Genomic DNA, 15488 nt, shown 5'->3' on the forward strand with positions numbered 1-15488 from the left:
ACTTCAACTCTGCAGTTATTACGGTTTAAGAAACTCTTTGGAAATTACAAATTATATATACTAGCCACATAAAGAAACTGTGCATTGTCAAAATATTATCCCAGTTGATAAGTACGATAACAATGTCAAAGGTACATATAAACTTTAATGGAGGGATCCTGAGACCATAACAAGTCGGGAGAATTTCAATTGAAAAGTCAATCACAATGACGTCACGACTCCACAAGTCTTTGGAAATTACAAATTATATATCATGTAGCGTCGTTTTTGGATGGAACCCGATGGAATACGTCACCACATCGTCCACAGTAACGAATTAAATACGTCATCCCCACGTATAATCTGAGGAATACTTATATTATGGGAAATTAGCAAACCAACATATTGTGCCCCAAATGCACGCCGCCACTTAAAATCCATTCTATAATATAGACAAAACGCCTCTGAAATGTGGCAATATTTATTTCATGCAAGATGTCTTTCGCGGATGTAAAGTAATCTATATGTACAGCGAGGCGTGGTTCAGGGGCACACATCTTTGTACGTTGTTGGCAGGGCGTGTGCAATGGCGAGGTGTTCCAGTGCTGTAACATACAACCATTGTTGTTATCTTAACGTACACAGTTACATTGCTTACCTCATCTTCTATGAAACTCAACGGCGCCTAGAGCTGCATGATAGCTGATACGGTGTCACCTGAAACCTCATTACTAGATGGGTTAAGGGGCTGTTAGCTGAACACATTGAATGTTCTTACAAATATACTGTTAACCCACAGATTGTAGCACTACACAGGACAATAACTGTTTGTTAGTTTTGTGTTTGTAACATATGTCCTAGAAACCAAATACACCCCCCCCCCCCCAATCATACCCCACTACAACTATTGCATTACCTTATGCGATGTTCCGGAAGAATGTGTACCGAATAAATGGCGTTATACCGACTACGGATAATTAGATAGTTACTCAGACTGTTTTAAACAGTCAAGAAAAAGGATTGGGCACAAGTTATCCAACTTAGAAAATCCCTCTCCAGATAGTTAAACAATTCATCTCACAACAAAGTACACACGTGACAGACATAGGCTAGGATATGTACAACAGAAGTTAACTGAGAAAACGTTTTGTTTGAGAGATATAGATATGTACATATTTGAAACCATTCCGAGGACTTCGATTTAAACACAAATTAAAACATCATTAATTTGTGTAAATATATTTGTTATAGTCAAATATAAACACAATGCTAATTGGAACCGCGTCCCGTTCCCCCAGCACAAACCTACACAGCGACACATTACTGACTACGGTTCCAAGCGGCTTCAACCTAATTAATTCACTCTGTCCATTTCTGTTTCTATTCATGTTGCCATTATGATATTTATTCAGTATGTGCCCCAAATATAAAAAAATGTACCTGCGGTAGAGGCGTGCATGCCGGCGTTGTAGTCGCACGCCACCTCGTTCTTGACGTAGTCTTTTCTGTCGTCTTTGTAGCTGTCGTCTCTACCGGGGCCGCCCACCATGGCGCCGTACAGGGTGTGGGGGTTGGGGCCCTTCTGGGTCTGAGACTCCCACTCACACGGAGCGGGCAGCATGGGACAGGAGCTGATGAAGGGAAATTTCGGTTGATATGGTAACACAATCAGAATCGAACATTTCAAAAGGTACAGGTAGAATATACATTCTTCAGTTCCCCTTGACACCTGAGAGCAGTCTAACATGTATTAATTAAAGAATTTAAGGACCACTCTGTAGGAGTGTTGCACATGTGTCACTAGTACATAGTTATAGTACCGCCAATAGTGCCCACTAGTGCCCTTGTTTAACCAAGTGGTGTGATGGAATACGGACAGCAACTACTGGATGAGCAGGTTGTTTCACCTGTACTGGATGTGTCTGACACTTGGTTAGGTGAGCCCCAGCGCCGGATTACCTTCCAGCGCAGGTTGCTATACCAACCGTGTTCCAGCCACCCTGGTCCGTAGTTGTAACGTCATCTTGAGGGGATATTGGTTCATGTTCCCATGGTGGGGCCGTGTACCCCGAACATCAGGGTTCATGAAACCATGAGGCTGAGATTGAGAGGTGTTTGTGTTTTGGCTCTGTGCATCACGTACATCCAATGTTAATTATACTATACATTATACAATGCCGTTTCCCTGTAAGGTGAGGTGAGGTGAAATTGGGTTTAACGTCGTGCTTGAGAATATTTCGCTCACGTACATGCGACGTACATGCGTGTGTATGTGTATGAGCGGCTGCTTGTACTAGCCCAGACTTAAGCTGGTTTTATAGTGCTAGCCCACTGAGATACCATGCCGCAGTGAAGCATGAATAGAGAGTGAGTGAGTTTAGTTTTACGCCGCACTCAGCAATATTCCACCTTTATGGCGGCGGTCTGTAAATAATCGAGTCTGGACCAGACAATCCAGTGATCAACATCATGAACATCGATCTGCGCAATTGGGAACCGATGACATGTGTCAACCAAGTCAGCGAGCCTGACCACCCGATCCCGTTAGTCGCCTCTTACGACAAGCATAGTCGCCTTTTGTGGCAAGCATGGGTTGCTGAAGACCTATTCTACCCCGGATCTTCACCGGTCGAAGCATGAATACCCCACTCAGACACATTATACTGACTCCGAGCCGACCAGTCCTTGTTGTACCCATTAATGCCGAGTGCCAGGCAGGGACCAACATGTACCGTATGTTAACGTCTCTTGGTATGACGCGGTCGGGGATCGAACCCGGGACCTTCCGCTTTCCGGGCGGACGCTCTAACCTGTTTTTATCATATTTTTATAATACCTATTTCACAACATGGCGTGTTCTCAGTCTTCTTAATTAAAGCATTGTCTCAGTTAGTCGATACCGCATCATGCTGAACAAAGATGTGTCAGTCCTGAGTGAGATCATTGGTTTCACATTGCGCTCACGAGTCATCATTGAGTTCGACCTGTGTTGGCCTCATGACCCCTCAGTGATACGTCTACCAACCTTGCTCTGTGATGTGGCCTCTGTGGTGGATTGACGCCATATCCGACAATAAAACTTCTTCCTGTATCGCCAAATGCGTAGTGGAGCTGCGTCATGGCCCACTTCCGGTATGAGTCTGTGTTGAGCCCAGCGTCAGCGGCCGCCAGGGCGAGGAAGGCCGTGTTTGCTGTAGGCAATGGAGAGTGTTTTATGACCCCACATATCAAGCATCATGCAGCTGTTTACACAAACGTAGCCGACCCAACCATCTGACTTTGTCGGTATGTGAGTGAATGAACATGTCACTCAGACTGTTATGTAGATTGTCAGACTAGTGGTTGTCAGCGCCAGAATCAGCTCATGAATCAGCTAAGATGAGCTGCTAAGTCTTGTATTGCAAATACCTGTACCTTATCCCCCTTTGGTCATTCATGACAAGCAGTGAGCACCATTAAGAAGTGATTGATATGTTTTGTCAATTTATCAAGTTGTATTTCTCAAAAACATTAACATAACACACTACAAAATGATGGCATTACGGGCTGTAGCGTAGTCTTGTGATTAAGGTGTTAGCCGCGCTGAAGACCTTTGTTGGAAGGATCACTGGTGTTCTCCGGTCTGATATTACTCGATTATTGCTAAAAGCGGAGTAAAAACCATTGTCATTACCAATTTGGAACTACCGGGGTCAGTCTGTGACGTGACTGATTGTGCTTCCTTGCACTCCGTGGACAGGGATTGATGTCCATGCTTTCAGTAGACAAGAATTTTATTGTATTCAAGGCCTCCGGCCCATATACAGTTTACAGAGTTGTACATAAGTATTTTTTACAAGTAAGTTGTAACTAATGTTTCAACAATTCATCTCTTAACTTACTGGAGTGTTTTATAAACAATGACAGATTTCTAATATTTTGTTCATTGCAAGAACATAATAGTGATTTAAAAGCTACATCGGGGGTTTTGACAGGTAATACTCCGGTATATATTTCTTTCTAATGTCAGCATAAGATTTACAGATAAAGGTGAAGTGAATTTCGTTTTCTACTGCTTCTTTGCATAATGGACAGATTCTTTGATTCCTCTCGATGGACATTTTTCTTCCTTCATTTACCATTAAATTTAGCAAACCTAGTCTGAATTTTATAAACGTATACCTTAAATCGTTGCATCTAAGTACAGATAAATATTTTTCTGGTTGTAGTAAAGTTTTAAATGTCCTATAACAATCATAGCGTGTGCTATTATTCAAACGTGATTGCCATTCCTGGTGATACATATTAATAGCTCGATTGCGAAAATCATTAATAAAACATCGATATGACCAACAGTTTGGTTTAACCAGACATACCCATAACCATGAGAAAATAATAAATATCTTAAACTTGATGCCCACGTTACTTTGCCAATACTATCTAAATGAACCAACATATTATAGGACAGTTTTGGAATACGATGATTAGGCATGTTAAGAATTTTAAGCCAGTATTTTAAACATCTTATCTGTGAATTTATGTAAAGAGGGTATCTCCCGCACTCCCCATACACCATAATATTTGGTGTTGACGATCCAACTCCCAAAAATCTTTTACATGCTAATAAATGTATTTTTTCTAAACAATCGAAACGTTGAAATCCCTATATTTCTGAACCATATAATAAAATTGGTTGTATTTGGGCATCAAAAACTTTGAAAAATAGACCTGGTGTTAACATTCCAGTCTTGTAAATAACCGGTATTAACTGGAAAAGAGCTTTCTTAGCACGTAGGGAGAGATCATAAATACTTTTTTTCATATTGAAGGTATGATAAAAACGAACACCGAGGTACGTGTAACAATCAACTGTTTTCACAAGTTGATTACCAAGAAACCATTTATCTTTCTGAGAAATGTGACCACCCTTCCGAAAAATAACTACATTGGTTTTGTCAAGATTTACTGAGAGTTTCCATTCCTTAGTGTAATTATCTAGAATGTTAAGTTGTCGTTGTAATCCCACCACCGTATCTGATAGTAAAATCACATCATCTGCGAAGAGAAGCATTAAAATTTCCAGGTAATCTGGGAACAGTTGAATACCATGTTTTCCATAAGAAACAATATCATTATATAATTCACTGATAAAAAATGAAAATAGGATGGGACTGAGGATGCAACCTTGTCGCAAACCTATAGGACAATCAAAATAGTCTGTTGTACCCGTCTCACAACGGACACAGGACTTTATGTTTGAGTACATTTCCTTCAGCATGGAATACATTTTGCCCCTGAGACCAGTATCTCTTAAGCAGTTCCAGAGTTTGAACCTATCAACTGTATCAAATGCTTTTTGAGTCTACAAATGCAGCATATAATTTATGTTTTCTACGTGATAGACATTTTTGAATAATTGCATATAAAGTGAAGATATGATCAGTCGTGGAGTAGTTTTTTCTAAACCCTGCTTGTGTTTCTGGAATTTTATCGCGCATATTTGCCCATTGGGATATCCTATTGTTCAATATTGTTGTAAGTATCAGTAAGGGATGTTTCCAGGATCGATTGTGGACCGACCGCCGCATTATAGCGGGACTATTGCTGACTGCGGCTTTAAACAAAACTCACTCACTCACAACGACGACCTCAAAGATTACCTGCATATCTGAGAGACCCCCACTGGAGCCTGAAGGCCAGACATTTGGGGCTGTAGTCGATACTTCCTCCGGGGAACCAGTCTACGAAGGTTCCTTCCACGACTTTCTTGTATCGGTCCTTCTTCGTCAGGTTATACAGCAGGAGCTGATTGAGAGAAAACACCAGCGTTAGGTTTCAAAAGAAACTGCCGACCCTGCACACGTTAATGAATAAGTAAATGAAACATGAATGTGAGTCATATTTAGATCCCGGTCCTACAGGGTTCTGTTAGAGGATAGATATAGTCTCTTTTCCTTCGTCTCACCTTTCGCACTTCCCGCTCTCAAGTTCGCATGCGCTGAAATAATTTCCGCTGCACTGCTTCAAGAAGACACGATTTCAAATACTGATTCACTCTAAAGCATATGTTTTGTTCAAATCCGTTTACCTCGTAGGAGGTAAATATCAAAGCTGAGTAATTATGAAGATATTCAGACTTTGATTAATCCTTAAGTACGTTTCGTATCAAATCAAACGGTTATATTACTTCTCTCTCGTGCAGAACTATATTCCAGCTGCCTTAAATCAGACTACGACGGGGGTTTTCACTTACATTGGCACCGCCGATCTTCTCATCCCAGGAGAATCCCCACGCTGTTTTGTTCACGAAGTGTTGCTCTGCATAGTCCAGGTAGGTCTGGTCTCCAGTAGCTTTGTACAGCCACACGCCTCCCCAGCTGTTCTCGTCCTCGTAGTCCTGAGATCTATAATGACAATGATTGCATTAATAATGATATTATTGAAGATGACGATGATGATTATTAGTTGATGCTATGAAGACTTTCTATAACTTGTACTCCATTGTCTGGCATGTCCCAAGTTGCGGGATGTCTGCTAGTCACATCGTAGCTCGCATATCATGGCCCTATACTAGCCACGGTCCATTTGCACAAAACAGTTCTAGCGATGCCTTAAGCGCAACTCCCAAACCTTAACATAGACTTGTGACAGTCGGAGCTAAACTGCCCTTGAGGAAGTGACACAGACTGCCTGTCCACAGACCCCCTTTGCCAATATAGATGAAATCCTTTCCTGTTTGGGGAATATTTGCTGTCACAAAACAGAGTAAGACCTGTGTACTTACGCATAAAAAGGCAGCGGCATTGGAAACAGTTGAGCTGTACTTCCCCTGGTGAGCCTTCCCGAACTCAAACAGCTGCTTGGCGTGTTTCAGCAGGGTGGCCGAGTAGGCGGGGTCTGACAGGGCACGAACAGAGAAAACACGTGTCAATATGTTACAGCTTGACGTGCATTTATCAGTTTGTCCAACTATTAACTGTTTCGTTGTCACTTTTGAAAATTACTTTAAGTCGGAGGAACGGTTAATTTCGCTTTGTATTTAATATAAGATAGAAAGATACGTTTTAGCCATAGATATCGATGTTGTAAATTGCTGTTGATTCATCAGCTACACGGTCGCCATCGGGAAGTGACGAAAACATTTACAACTATTGTTGGCTACAGTATGTTATCTCTCCTTGGACGATTCAAGTTCAGGAATATTTGATTTCCCATGAAGCTGCAATGGCTAAGAAGTAACTATTTATCCGTCACATAGATGGGAACAGACTTCTCATTTGCCAAAACCTTCTCTTAAGTCGAACTTTCCACCACCATAATTAATGTTACAGTAATATTATGTTGGGGAATGCGTAAGTGAGCATACTCAATATAATGCTGGGAATCGAACCCTGGAGCATGACGAGCCATCGCTTTGCCCAATAGGCTATCCATCTAACGTTTGTACACGGGCAATTCAGATCGGTTTAATCCTACCTTTGTCTTTGAAGGCCATGGATCCAGCGGCCATGGCTGAAGCTGTCTCCATGGCCAGATCTGACCCTGGACCGGATGCATCAATCTTGAAGGCTGGTCTACGTCCGGTCATGCGCTCTGGGCTGGTCCATGTGCCGTGGTCAGCACCGCCATCTCCAACCTTCATAATCATTTAAGATTTTGTTAGGATGCAAAACAAACTTCATTCTTTCCATATGTTGATATAAGGTTTGGTCGTATTTTTTGAAATAAAAGGTCAGGTATAAATTTAAACAGAAAAATGCAAATTCCAACTCTTTCAAATGTTCCAAAATGTACAATTCCTATTGCCATGTCTTCCAGATGCCACTATAGCCACTGCATAAACAAACCACGGAACATTTGAAATCAGATCAGTATTCACACATACTTTGACACAAGTCTATATTTAGATGGGTTGCCAGTCACCCTTTTCAAAACGAACGCCTTGCAATTACCAGCTTACGACAGTTTTATAAATGACTGTTATATCTTCGACGTTGACTAAGGTAAACCTCTATACCTGTGCGTATAGCTCGTTGGGCTTGGTGTGGCACTTGAGGAAGTAGTCCAGCGGCCACTTGATGCATTCATACATCTTCTCCAGTTGACCACTCTTCTCGTAGGCGTCCTTGTATTCAAGCAGACTCCACGTCAGGAGGGTCGTGCTGAACGCCATGGGGAAGTTGAATTTGACGTTGTCGCCAGCTGAAAAAGTAGCGTCATAGCGCTGTATCAGACCAAGACACATTGTCCTGAGACAATCAAATTCATAAACTATTTCCCTGATATGTCCTACAATCCTCGGTATTGTGAAACATTCAGTATTAATTCATTATTCGATTCATACGTGTTTTTTTTTATCAAAGGATGGTTCGTAAGTTATTTTAAGTTCATTACAACAATATAACAAAATATGTATCACTACCATTATCAAAGGAGTGAGTGAGTGTGTATGGTTTTACGCCGCTTTTGGCAATATTCCAGCAACATCACCGCGGGGGACACCAGAAATGGGCTTCACTCAATCTATCTAGGCTACACCACAGTCCCCATTATCAAAGGAAAAGAAACATAAAAATATTGTGTTGATAGAATTTAGGAAGATTCAATCTGGCATGCACATGGGCAAGAACAGGTCGCATTTCTTACTTTACTTGTGTTTGTCGCCAATATGTTGTAAACGTGCAACAAGAATTAGGATACAAATGTTAAAGACAATGTGACCGAAAACGTAAAAATACACTAAATTTTCATTTAAACACATACTTTAGAAGACATGTCTTTGGTTTGCAGCAGCTGTTGCCAATAGATACTCACCGTCGTACCATCCTCCAGTGAGGTCCTCGCCGTTGGCCCCCTTGTCGTTGAGGGCGGAGTCAGCTCGCCAGGGGATCCTGTTGTCGGCTGGGAGTTTCCCGGATCTCTGAGCCTCGTAGAACAAGATGGACTTCATCAAGATCTCCGCATAGTTGTACTTAGTTGCTTGGGCCCCTGGCGACAGATAGTGGTTACACAGTCATCAAATAGTCATTGGCTTCACGTGGAAGGTCTATTCATGTAGTTAGGACCGCCATTTGCCCCCAGTCTCGTATTGAAACAGTCCGATATTGAGACATTCGCTGGATTTCACTTCTTCTTCATGTGGACGAGGTCGGGGCATCAGTAGGATGCATAGATACTTTACAATACTATTAAAATAGAGTGTGTAGGAATTCCTCTGGCTTTGCGGTGATGTGTCAATGCCCAAGCCCTTTAGAGGACGGGGAACACAAAGGATGGACTTTACATGTAAGCGTGTAAGCAATTGAACCGTAAGATCAGGCAGACAAACACATGCTGAAACCCCAATCCTTTCAGGTCCCATGATCAAAACGTATACTAAAGACAGTCTTAGATTGTCAATCACATAACTAAATGATATTCGTGTTATTGTCTTTACATGACGCTATTGCTAACATGTATACATTGATGTCAAAGTCAGTTGATAAATACAGAGGCACCGAGGGCACCTGTCGTCATAGGGACTGCTGTTCGCTGTGCAGAGTGGCGGCCCCTGGTCACGCCAGGAACCTAAGACTTTTGTAAAATGTGTCTGCTTGAACACAAGTTGTCATGTATGGTGGAATATTCAGCGACCTGTGCATCAACACAAGAAAACATGAGGAAGTACAATACAGTCATAAGTCACCAAACATACACGTGAACGTATCACAGAAGGTCACTGACCTGTAACAACAGGGGTAATAGGCAGCGTCTGTCCATCGTTGGTGACGTCGACGAGGACGGCAGTTCCGCTGGGATCGCCAGACCCACTGCACACGTTACCTGTCAACCGAACACAGTAATGGTCTCCGGCGTAATGGACACCTTTGGTCTTCCGGTTGACCATTGTCCAGTGTTTGGAGCAGCCTGAAGATGATCCAACTATATCCCCTTCATAGTTCTAAATATCAAAAGGTATACGTTTCTGTTACACAGCTATCGAAAATATAATGATACAAGACACACACGACCTGCTATTTGGTCATACAAGGCAATAGATGACAAGGTGTTATTGGCCCTTCTGGACAAAATTCGATGTGAGCAACACTTTTAGACATGATCATTTGAATGACAACCCGACACTTATCTTCAACCAGACATATATGTTCACTCTGAATAAAAAAACACAAAGTGCACTGACAGGATTAAATGTATTTTTAAAAGTCGATTTTATGTGATTTCAGGAACAATTTTAAGGTTTGAAAAAGTACAAGAGTGTGACTCAATCAGATCTTTCTGAGGGCGTTCAGTCTTAAATGTATTATTCGTACCTTGGAGGAATGAGGTTTAGCACAACGTTGGGCATCATTGCACGTGAAGCGAGGGTCATGCACGTGGGTTTATGTGCTGGGACAGCGTGTCACATTGGCTATCCCTCTCAAATATATTATACTGATACACAACAGACCAGTCCAGTACACAACAGTGCAAGTGCCAGAGTAAGAAAGTGTGCTTTTTTAACGTCTTCAAGGCTGACAGTCCATCCAGAACACCACGGAAGCGGTGACTTGTGGGTACAATATGTACAGTATGTACAGTCTGTGTGTACAAGATGTAAGTCTATAGTCTCCTGGCCTGAACGTACCTGGATGCTGGTGACGTGTGTGTACAAGATGTAAGTCTATAGTTTCCTGGCCTGAACGTACCTGGATGCTGGTGACGTGTGTGTACACGATGTAAGTCTATAGTTTCCTGGCCTGAATTTACCTGGATGCTGGTAACCCGTATTGACAAGATGTAAGTCTATAGTTTCCTGGCCTGGACTTACCTGGTACTGGTGACGTGTGTGTACAAGATGTAAGTCTATAGTTTCCTGGCCTGGACTTACCTAGATGCTGGTGACGTGTGTGTACAAGATGTAAGTCTATAGTTTCCTGGCCTGAACTTACCTGGATGCTGGTAACCTGTATTTACAAGATGTAAGTCTATAGTTTCCTGGCCTGAACTTACCTGGATGCTGGTGACACCCACACTGAAGGTCATGAGGAGTTCCCAGGCCTGGATCTCCTCCTTGAGGTCAACACAGAACTGCCCCTCCCACTGACCATTCCTGTTCTGGATCAGCTCCATTGTTAAGGTCTGGTTGTGAGGCACGTGCTCCGGCTTAGTGCCCTCTGTTGACAATGAATAAATATCAAGTACGACAACTGCTTTATGTTTCTTTGACTAGTTGTCAACTGGCACACAAATAATACGCATTAATTAAAATTCATTTACCCAGTAATCGAGGGAACCAAATACAAGGTGAGTGGTGTCCTACTGATGAAATATTTCCAATAATAAGTCAGGCCGCTGATTGGATTTGCCAACACTGTATTGGGGAACCTGGATAATTACGTTAACGTGAAACTTACTTGTTGTTGGAGGATGTGTTGTCGTTGGGGGCCACGCTACAAAAATAAGAAGGAATCATCATGTTATATTCTTGGACGTTTCCTTTCAACGGATGCTCTGTTCGTATATTCTGTTCATTCGTACATTTGGTAAGTATATCAAGCATATCATATCGGATTCCACACAGCCTGATCTACATGTCTATTGTCCACGATATGCAGCCTCAAGGAAGTTTTGATGAAGTGCAAGGAATAGTTATATATGTGCTTTTTCCGAAAGTATTTAAGGATTTGTACATAATATGAAGGTGTAACACATTACGAACGAGTGTCAAATAGCCGAGCAGTGATCATGGTTGTCGAACGTCTCGGTAAAATGCCATTGACGTATAAATTATTTTATTTCTGTATGTGTATGTGCATGCGTGAATGAATTGTGCGTGTGTTTTTGTGTGTGCATGCGGGTGTGGCTGTGAAAGTGCATGCACGTGTGTGTGTGTGTGTGTGTGTGTGTGTGTGTGTGTGGTTGTTTTGTATCAGTCATGATTTACACAAAGCATCTGTGAACATTTATAACATCCATACTCTCGCCAGGTCCCAGTGTTCTCGTGGTAGTTGGGGTTGTTGTGGTCGTTGTAGTTGTGGTCGATGTCGTCGATGGAGGTGTAGTGGGGTCGGGCATGTTCTCTAGGACGACAGTAGCCGTTGGGGTGATGTCCCCGTCAGCGTGTCCGAGGAAAGTCACACACAGCTTGTCCCCAGAATGTTCGTCTCCATTGAATGGTTTGTTGACTAGCACGTACTCTGTGCCGTCCGCATTCTGAGACTCAATGTCAGCTAGCCAGATCTGATGTACAAGATGGCGTGAAGCCAAGGCGTGATTATACAACAGTTGACAGCCGAAACGTGTAAAAAGGTCCACACTGACACAGTAAAATCGAACTGTTTTCCTGTTATCCTAGTATTATTAATAAAATGATATTTTAGTGATATATAATTATCTATCAGCATCTAATTTTAATATGAATGTAATTCAAACTGTATGAACCGACCTCGAGAGACTTTGTCGGCATGCTGAAATGAATTCGAGCTTTCCAGGAAGTGACGTCAAGAGTGAATGGTAGACAGAAATCACCCTGGAATCCACCACTCCAATGGTTGCCCATGGTAACAGGCACCGTATTCGCTGCCGACGGGCTCGCAAAGAGCCCCAGTAAGAGAAGATGAATCATCTGCGAACATGTCAATGACAGCGAGTGAGTTGAGCTAGCTGTCTATGTACTATTCAGTATTGTGTTGGGTTGAGACAGGACAATCCCTCGGTTACACTTTCTTAATACACAAGGATGCGTTGTTCACAGTTTTATGAGTTTCGAGGACATCCAACTTACACATGATTTGTTACTCTTGAACCTGTATGTACCAGACTCTTCTGCCACACACCACATCCTATTATTCCTTACCGATTTCGTTCTTACTGTACTTTCGCTGTAAGCTACTGTACCCAAACAATGCCTGTACCCACTGTAAGCACATCTGTAAGCTACTGTACTTCTCACTGTAAGCTACTGTACTTCTCACTGTAAGCTACTGTACTTCTCACTGTAAGCTACTGTACTTCTCACTGTAAGCTACTGTACTTCTCACTGTAAGCTACTGTAGTTCTCACTGTAAGCTACTGTACTTCTCACTGTAAGCTACTGTACTTCTCACTGTAAGCTACTGTACTTCTCACTGTAAGCTACTGTGCTTTTGCAGAAATCCTTTTTATGCATACGCTATGTCAACAGTTAATGATATTTAAGTTTCGTTTGATTAGCAGTGTTTAAAGTCCCTCTGGTTCCGCCTGTCTTATAAGCAGATTATTCCCAGCAAATCACTTTTAAACACCTAAGATTCGTCTAACTTTTCAGGTTCCATTAAGAATAAACCAGAATATATTTATCCACCGTTGGTGTTTAGTTTTCGTTTGGAACATCAATCTTTTCGACAACTCGGGCGTTAGAGCCATGAGAAGTACTCTCAACAGACCAGAGCAGTAGTTGACTTTATAATACGTTAGGTGATGTTACATACAGCTATGGCGTTAAAGATCATCATGCAATGTTTAATATATGAATACATTCACCACTGCAGTTTTCTCAACATTCCGTATATTTTATATGGTATCTACGAGCTTTAAAATAAAACGGAGATGAATCATATTTGCATGCTGAAAATTCATGCCATGAATAGGTTTAACGAAGCAACGTCATATGTAACATATTCTTTTATAATACACTCCTACAGGAATCCCAAACCACTATCTGCTACAATCAAACCTAAGTTTTTCAAATGAACTGACCTGCCCGGATGTCTGTGAGTGACTGTGCAGCTTGAGGCTGAACTACTTTAACACATGCCAACCTGTTATCTGGGCGACCCCGTGGCTTGATAGCACTATCAGTAAGACAGACATACAGCACCACCATGGTGTCACCCATCTGAATAAAAACTCAATAATCATATATACGATTCAAAGAAAAAGGGATCACAACGAATGGTCACGACAGGTGACATATGGGGGATGAATCATGTCAGTAACCTTTGAATTCGTTGACAAATCATTAATCTTGTTTTTTAATATAACCGTCAGCAGGTTAATTAGGTGCAATGTGTAGAAATTCCTGGAATCTAGACACACGGCCGTACCTAACAACTATAAATAAACACGTATCGTGACAAGCAAGAATAAGGCGAACATTCTTGCTTGCTCGTTTCCATCAAGTACAGCGTGTAATCCCTTAACAATTCTATAATCTAGTGAAACTGAATTAATGTCGGAGACAGGCACCGTCTGCACACAGGACAGATCATCGCGGTGAAAGAGAGGTGTTTTTAAGTTGATCTGTTTTGGGAGATTTCCATAGAGGATTATCTGACATCAACTGTTCAGGATGAGGATCTTGGTAGCTGCCATGGAGATCTGGCAGTCCCTCCCTATCTACAGACGTGGAGTGGGGAGCCCCAAACCACGCCCAACTGTAAAGGTTGTGGATGAGGATCTTGGTAGCTGCCATGGAGATCTGGCAGTCCCTCCCTATCTACAGACGTGGAGTGGGGAGCCCCAAACCACGCCCAACTGTATAGGTTGTGAATGAGGATTTTGGTAACTGCCCTAGATATCTTGCAGCCCTTCTTTTTCTACAGCCGTTGAGGGGGTGCGCCACACCACGCCCAACTGTGTATGCTACTCCAGACACTTCTATATTTTGCTATCTACCTTTACTGAAACAGCCAGCAAATTTATTGAATTAAAATATCTCTTTATTTTACTTCTGGTATTACAGTGTTGTTAATTTTCAGGCTCTAACAGAAACGACGACAAAACCCTTTCCACATCCGTCAGAAATTTCAGATAATAGCAGAATGGATTCTACAATTCTGACTGTTAGTTTGACATCGCATTCAGCTTTACAGCTGTACAAGGCTGTCTGTAAACAATCGAGTCTGGACCAGACATTCCAGTGATTGACTTCATGAGATACGATGACAGAGCATGTATTTACGAATCACTTTCAAATGCTGATTATATTAGATCTTCGTAAAAAGTAATTTCGGGAAATGAATGGTACAGGTCAAAAGTAAGGAATTTCATCGGACATCATTTTTGTCACTGATGCATCAGTTTTTAATGTTTTCAGAGCAAAAACATTGTACCTCTCAGTTTTGATACGTAAATTTAATATATACTTAAGTGTGAAAGACTGCGATTTCTCAGTTGCAGAAAAGGGATATTTTCACTGCAATGACAGGAATTTGGTATATTCACTGTAGTTAAAAGATCTCTTTGCTGGCACCACTTTTTGGACTGTAATGCATGGTTTAGTGTTAATGTTATGTACATCATGAAATTTGCAATGGGTGGTCGTTTTCTATACGTCGGTATCTTTGCCTATATGCACTGGTAATTTCCACCTTTGTAACCTTAACCTTTAGAAAATGTCGATTCCCAACAATCCTAGACGAGATGTACAGAACGGAAATAGGTACATCATCTTTGTGAGGGCTGTTGACCAAGGTCACAGCTTATCAGTGGTTATGTTGTCCAAAGAGCAGGACAGAAATAACGTATTATCTGGCCAGCCAGACAAGATCAACTAAACTTCATGATTTTAA

General features: G+C 41.8%; 1 protein-coding gene across 1 annotated transcript in view; it reads right to left on the reverse strand.

Annotated features, from left to right (window-relative positions):
• Positions 1 to 444: 444 nt before the first annotated feature.
• The window catches only part of LOC124271912 (endoglucanase 4-like), a 61034-nt gene continuing 45990 nt past the window's right edge, over positions 445 to 15488 (reverse strand). Inside the window, exons 11-15 of the mRNA XM_046707088.1 lie at positions 6212 to 6362; positions 5619 to 5763; positions 3005 to 3170; positions 1420 to 1610; positions 445 to 584 (exon numbers count right to left, since the gene is read on the reverse strand). Of these exons, the coding sequence (XP_046563044.1) occupies positions 523 to 584; positions 1420 to 1610; positions 3005 to 3170; positions 5619 to 5763; positions 6212 to 6362 (715 nt within the window). The 3' untranslated portion in view covers positions 445 to 522. The remainder of the gene's footprint in view (positions 585 to 1419; positions 1611 to 3004; positions 3171 to 5618; positions 5764 to 6211; positions 6363 to 15488) is intronic.

Source organism: Haliotis rubra, unplaced genomic scaffold (genome assembly GCF_003918875.1).
Source record: "Haliotis rubra isolate DU_JTF1 unplaced genomic scaffold, ASM391887v1 Scf1641, whole genome shotgun sequence".
NCBI classification, from domain to species: domain Eukaryota; kingdom Metazoa; phylum Mollusca; class Gastropoda; order Lepetellida; family Haliotidae; genus Haliotis; species Haliotis rubra.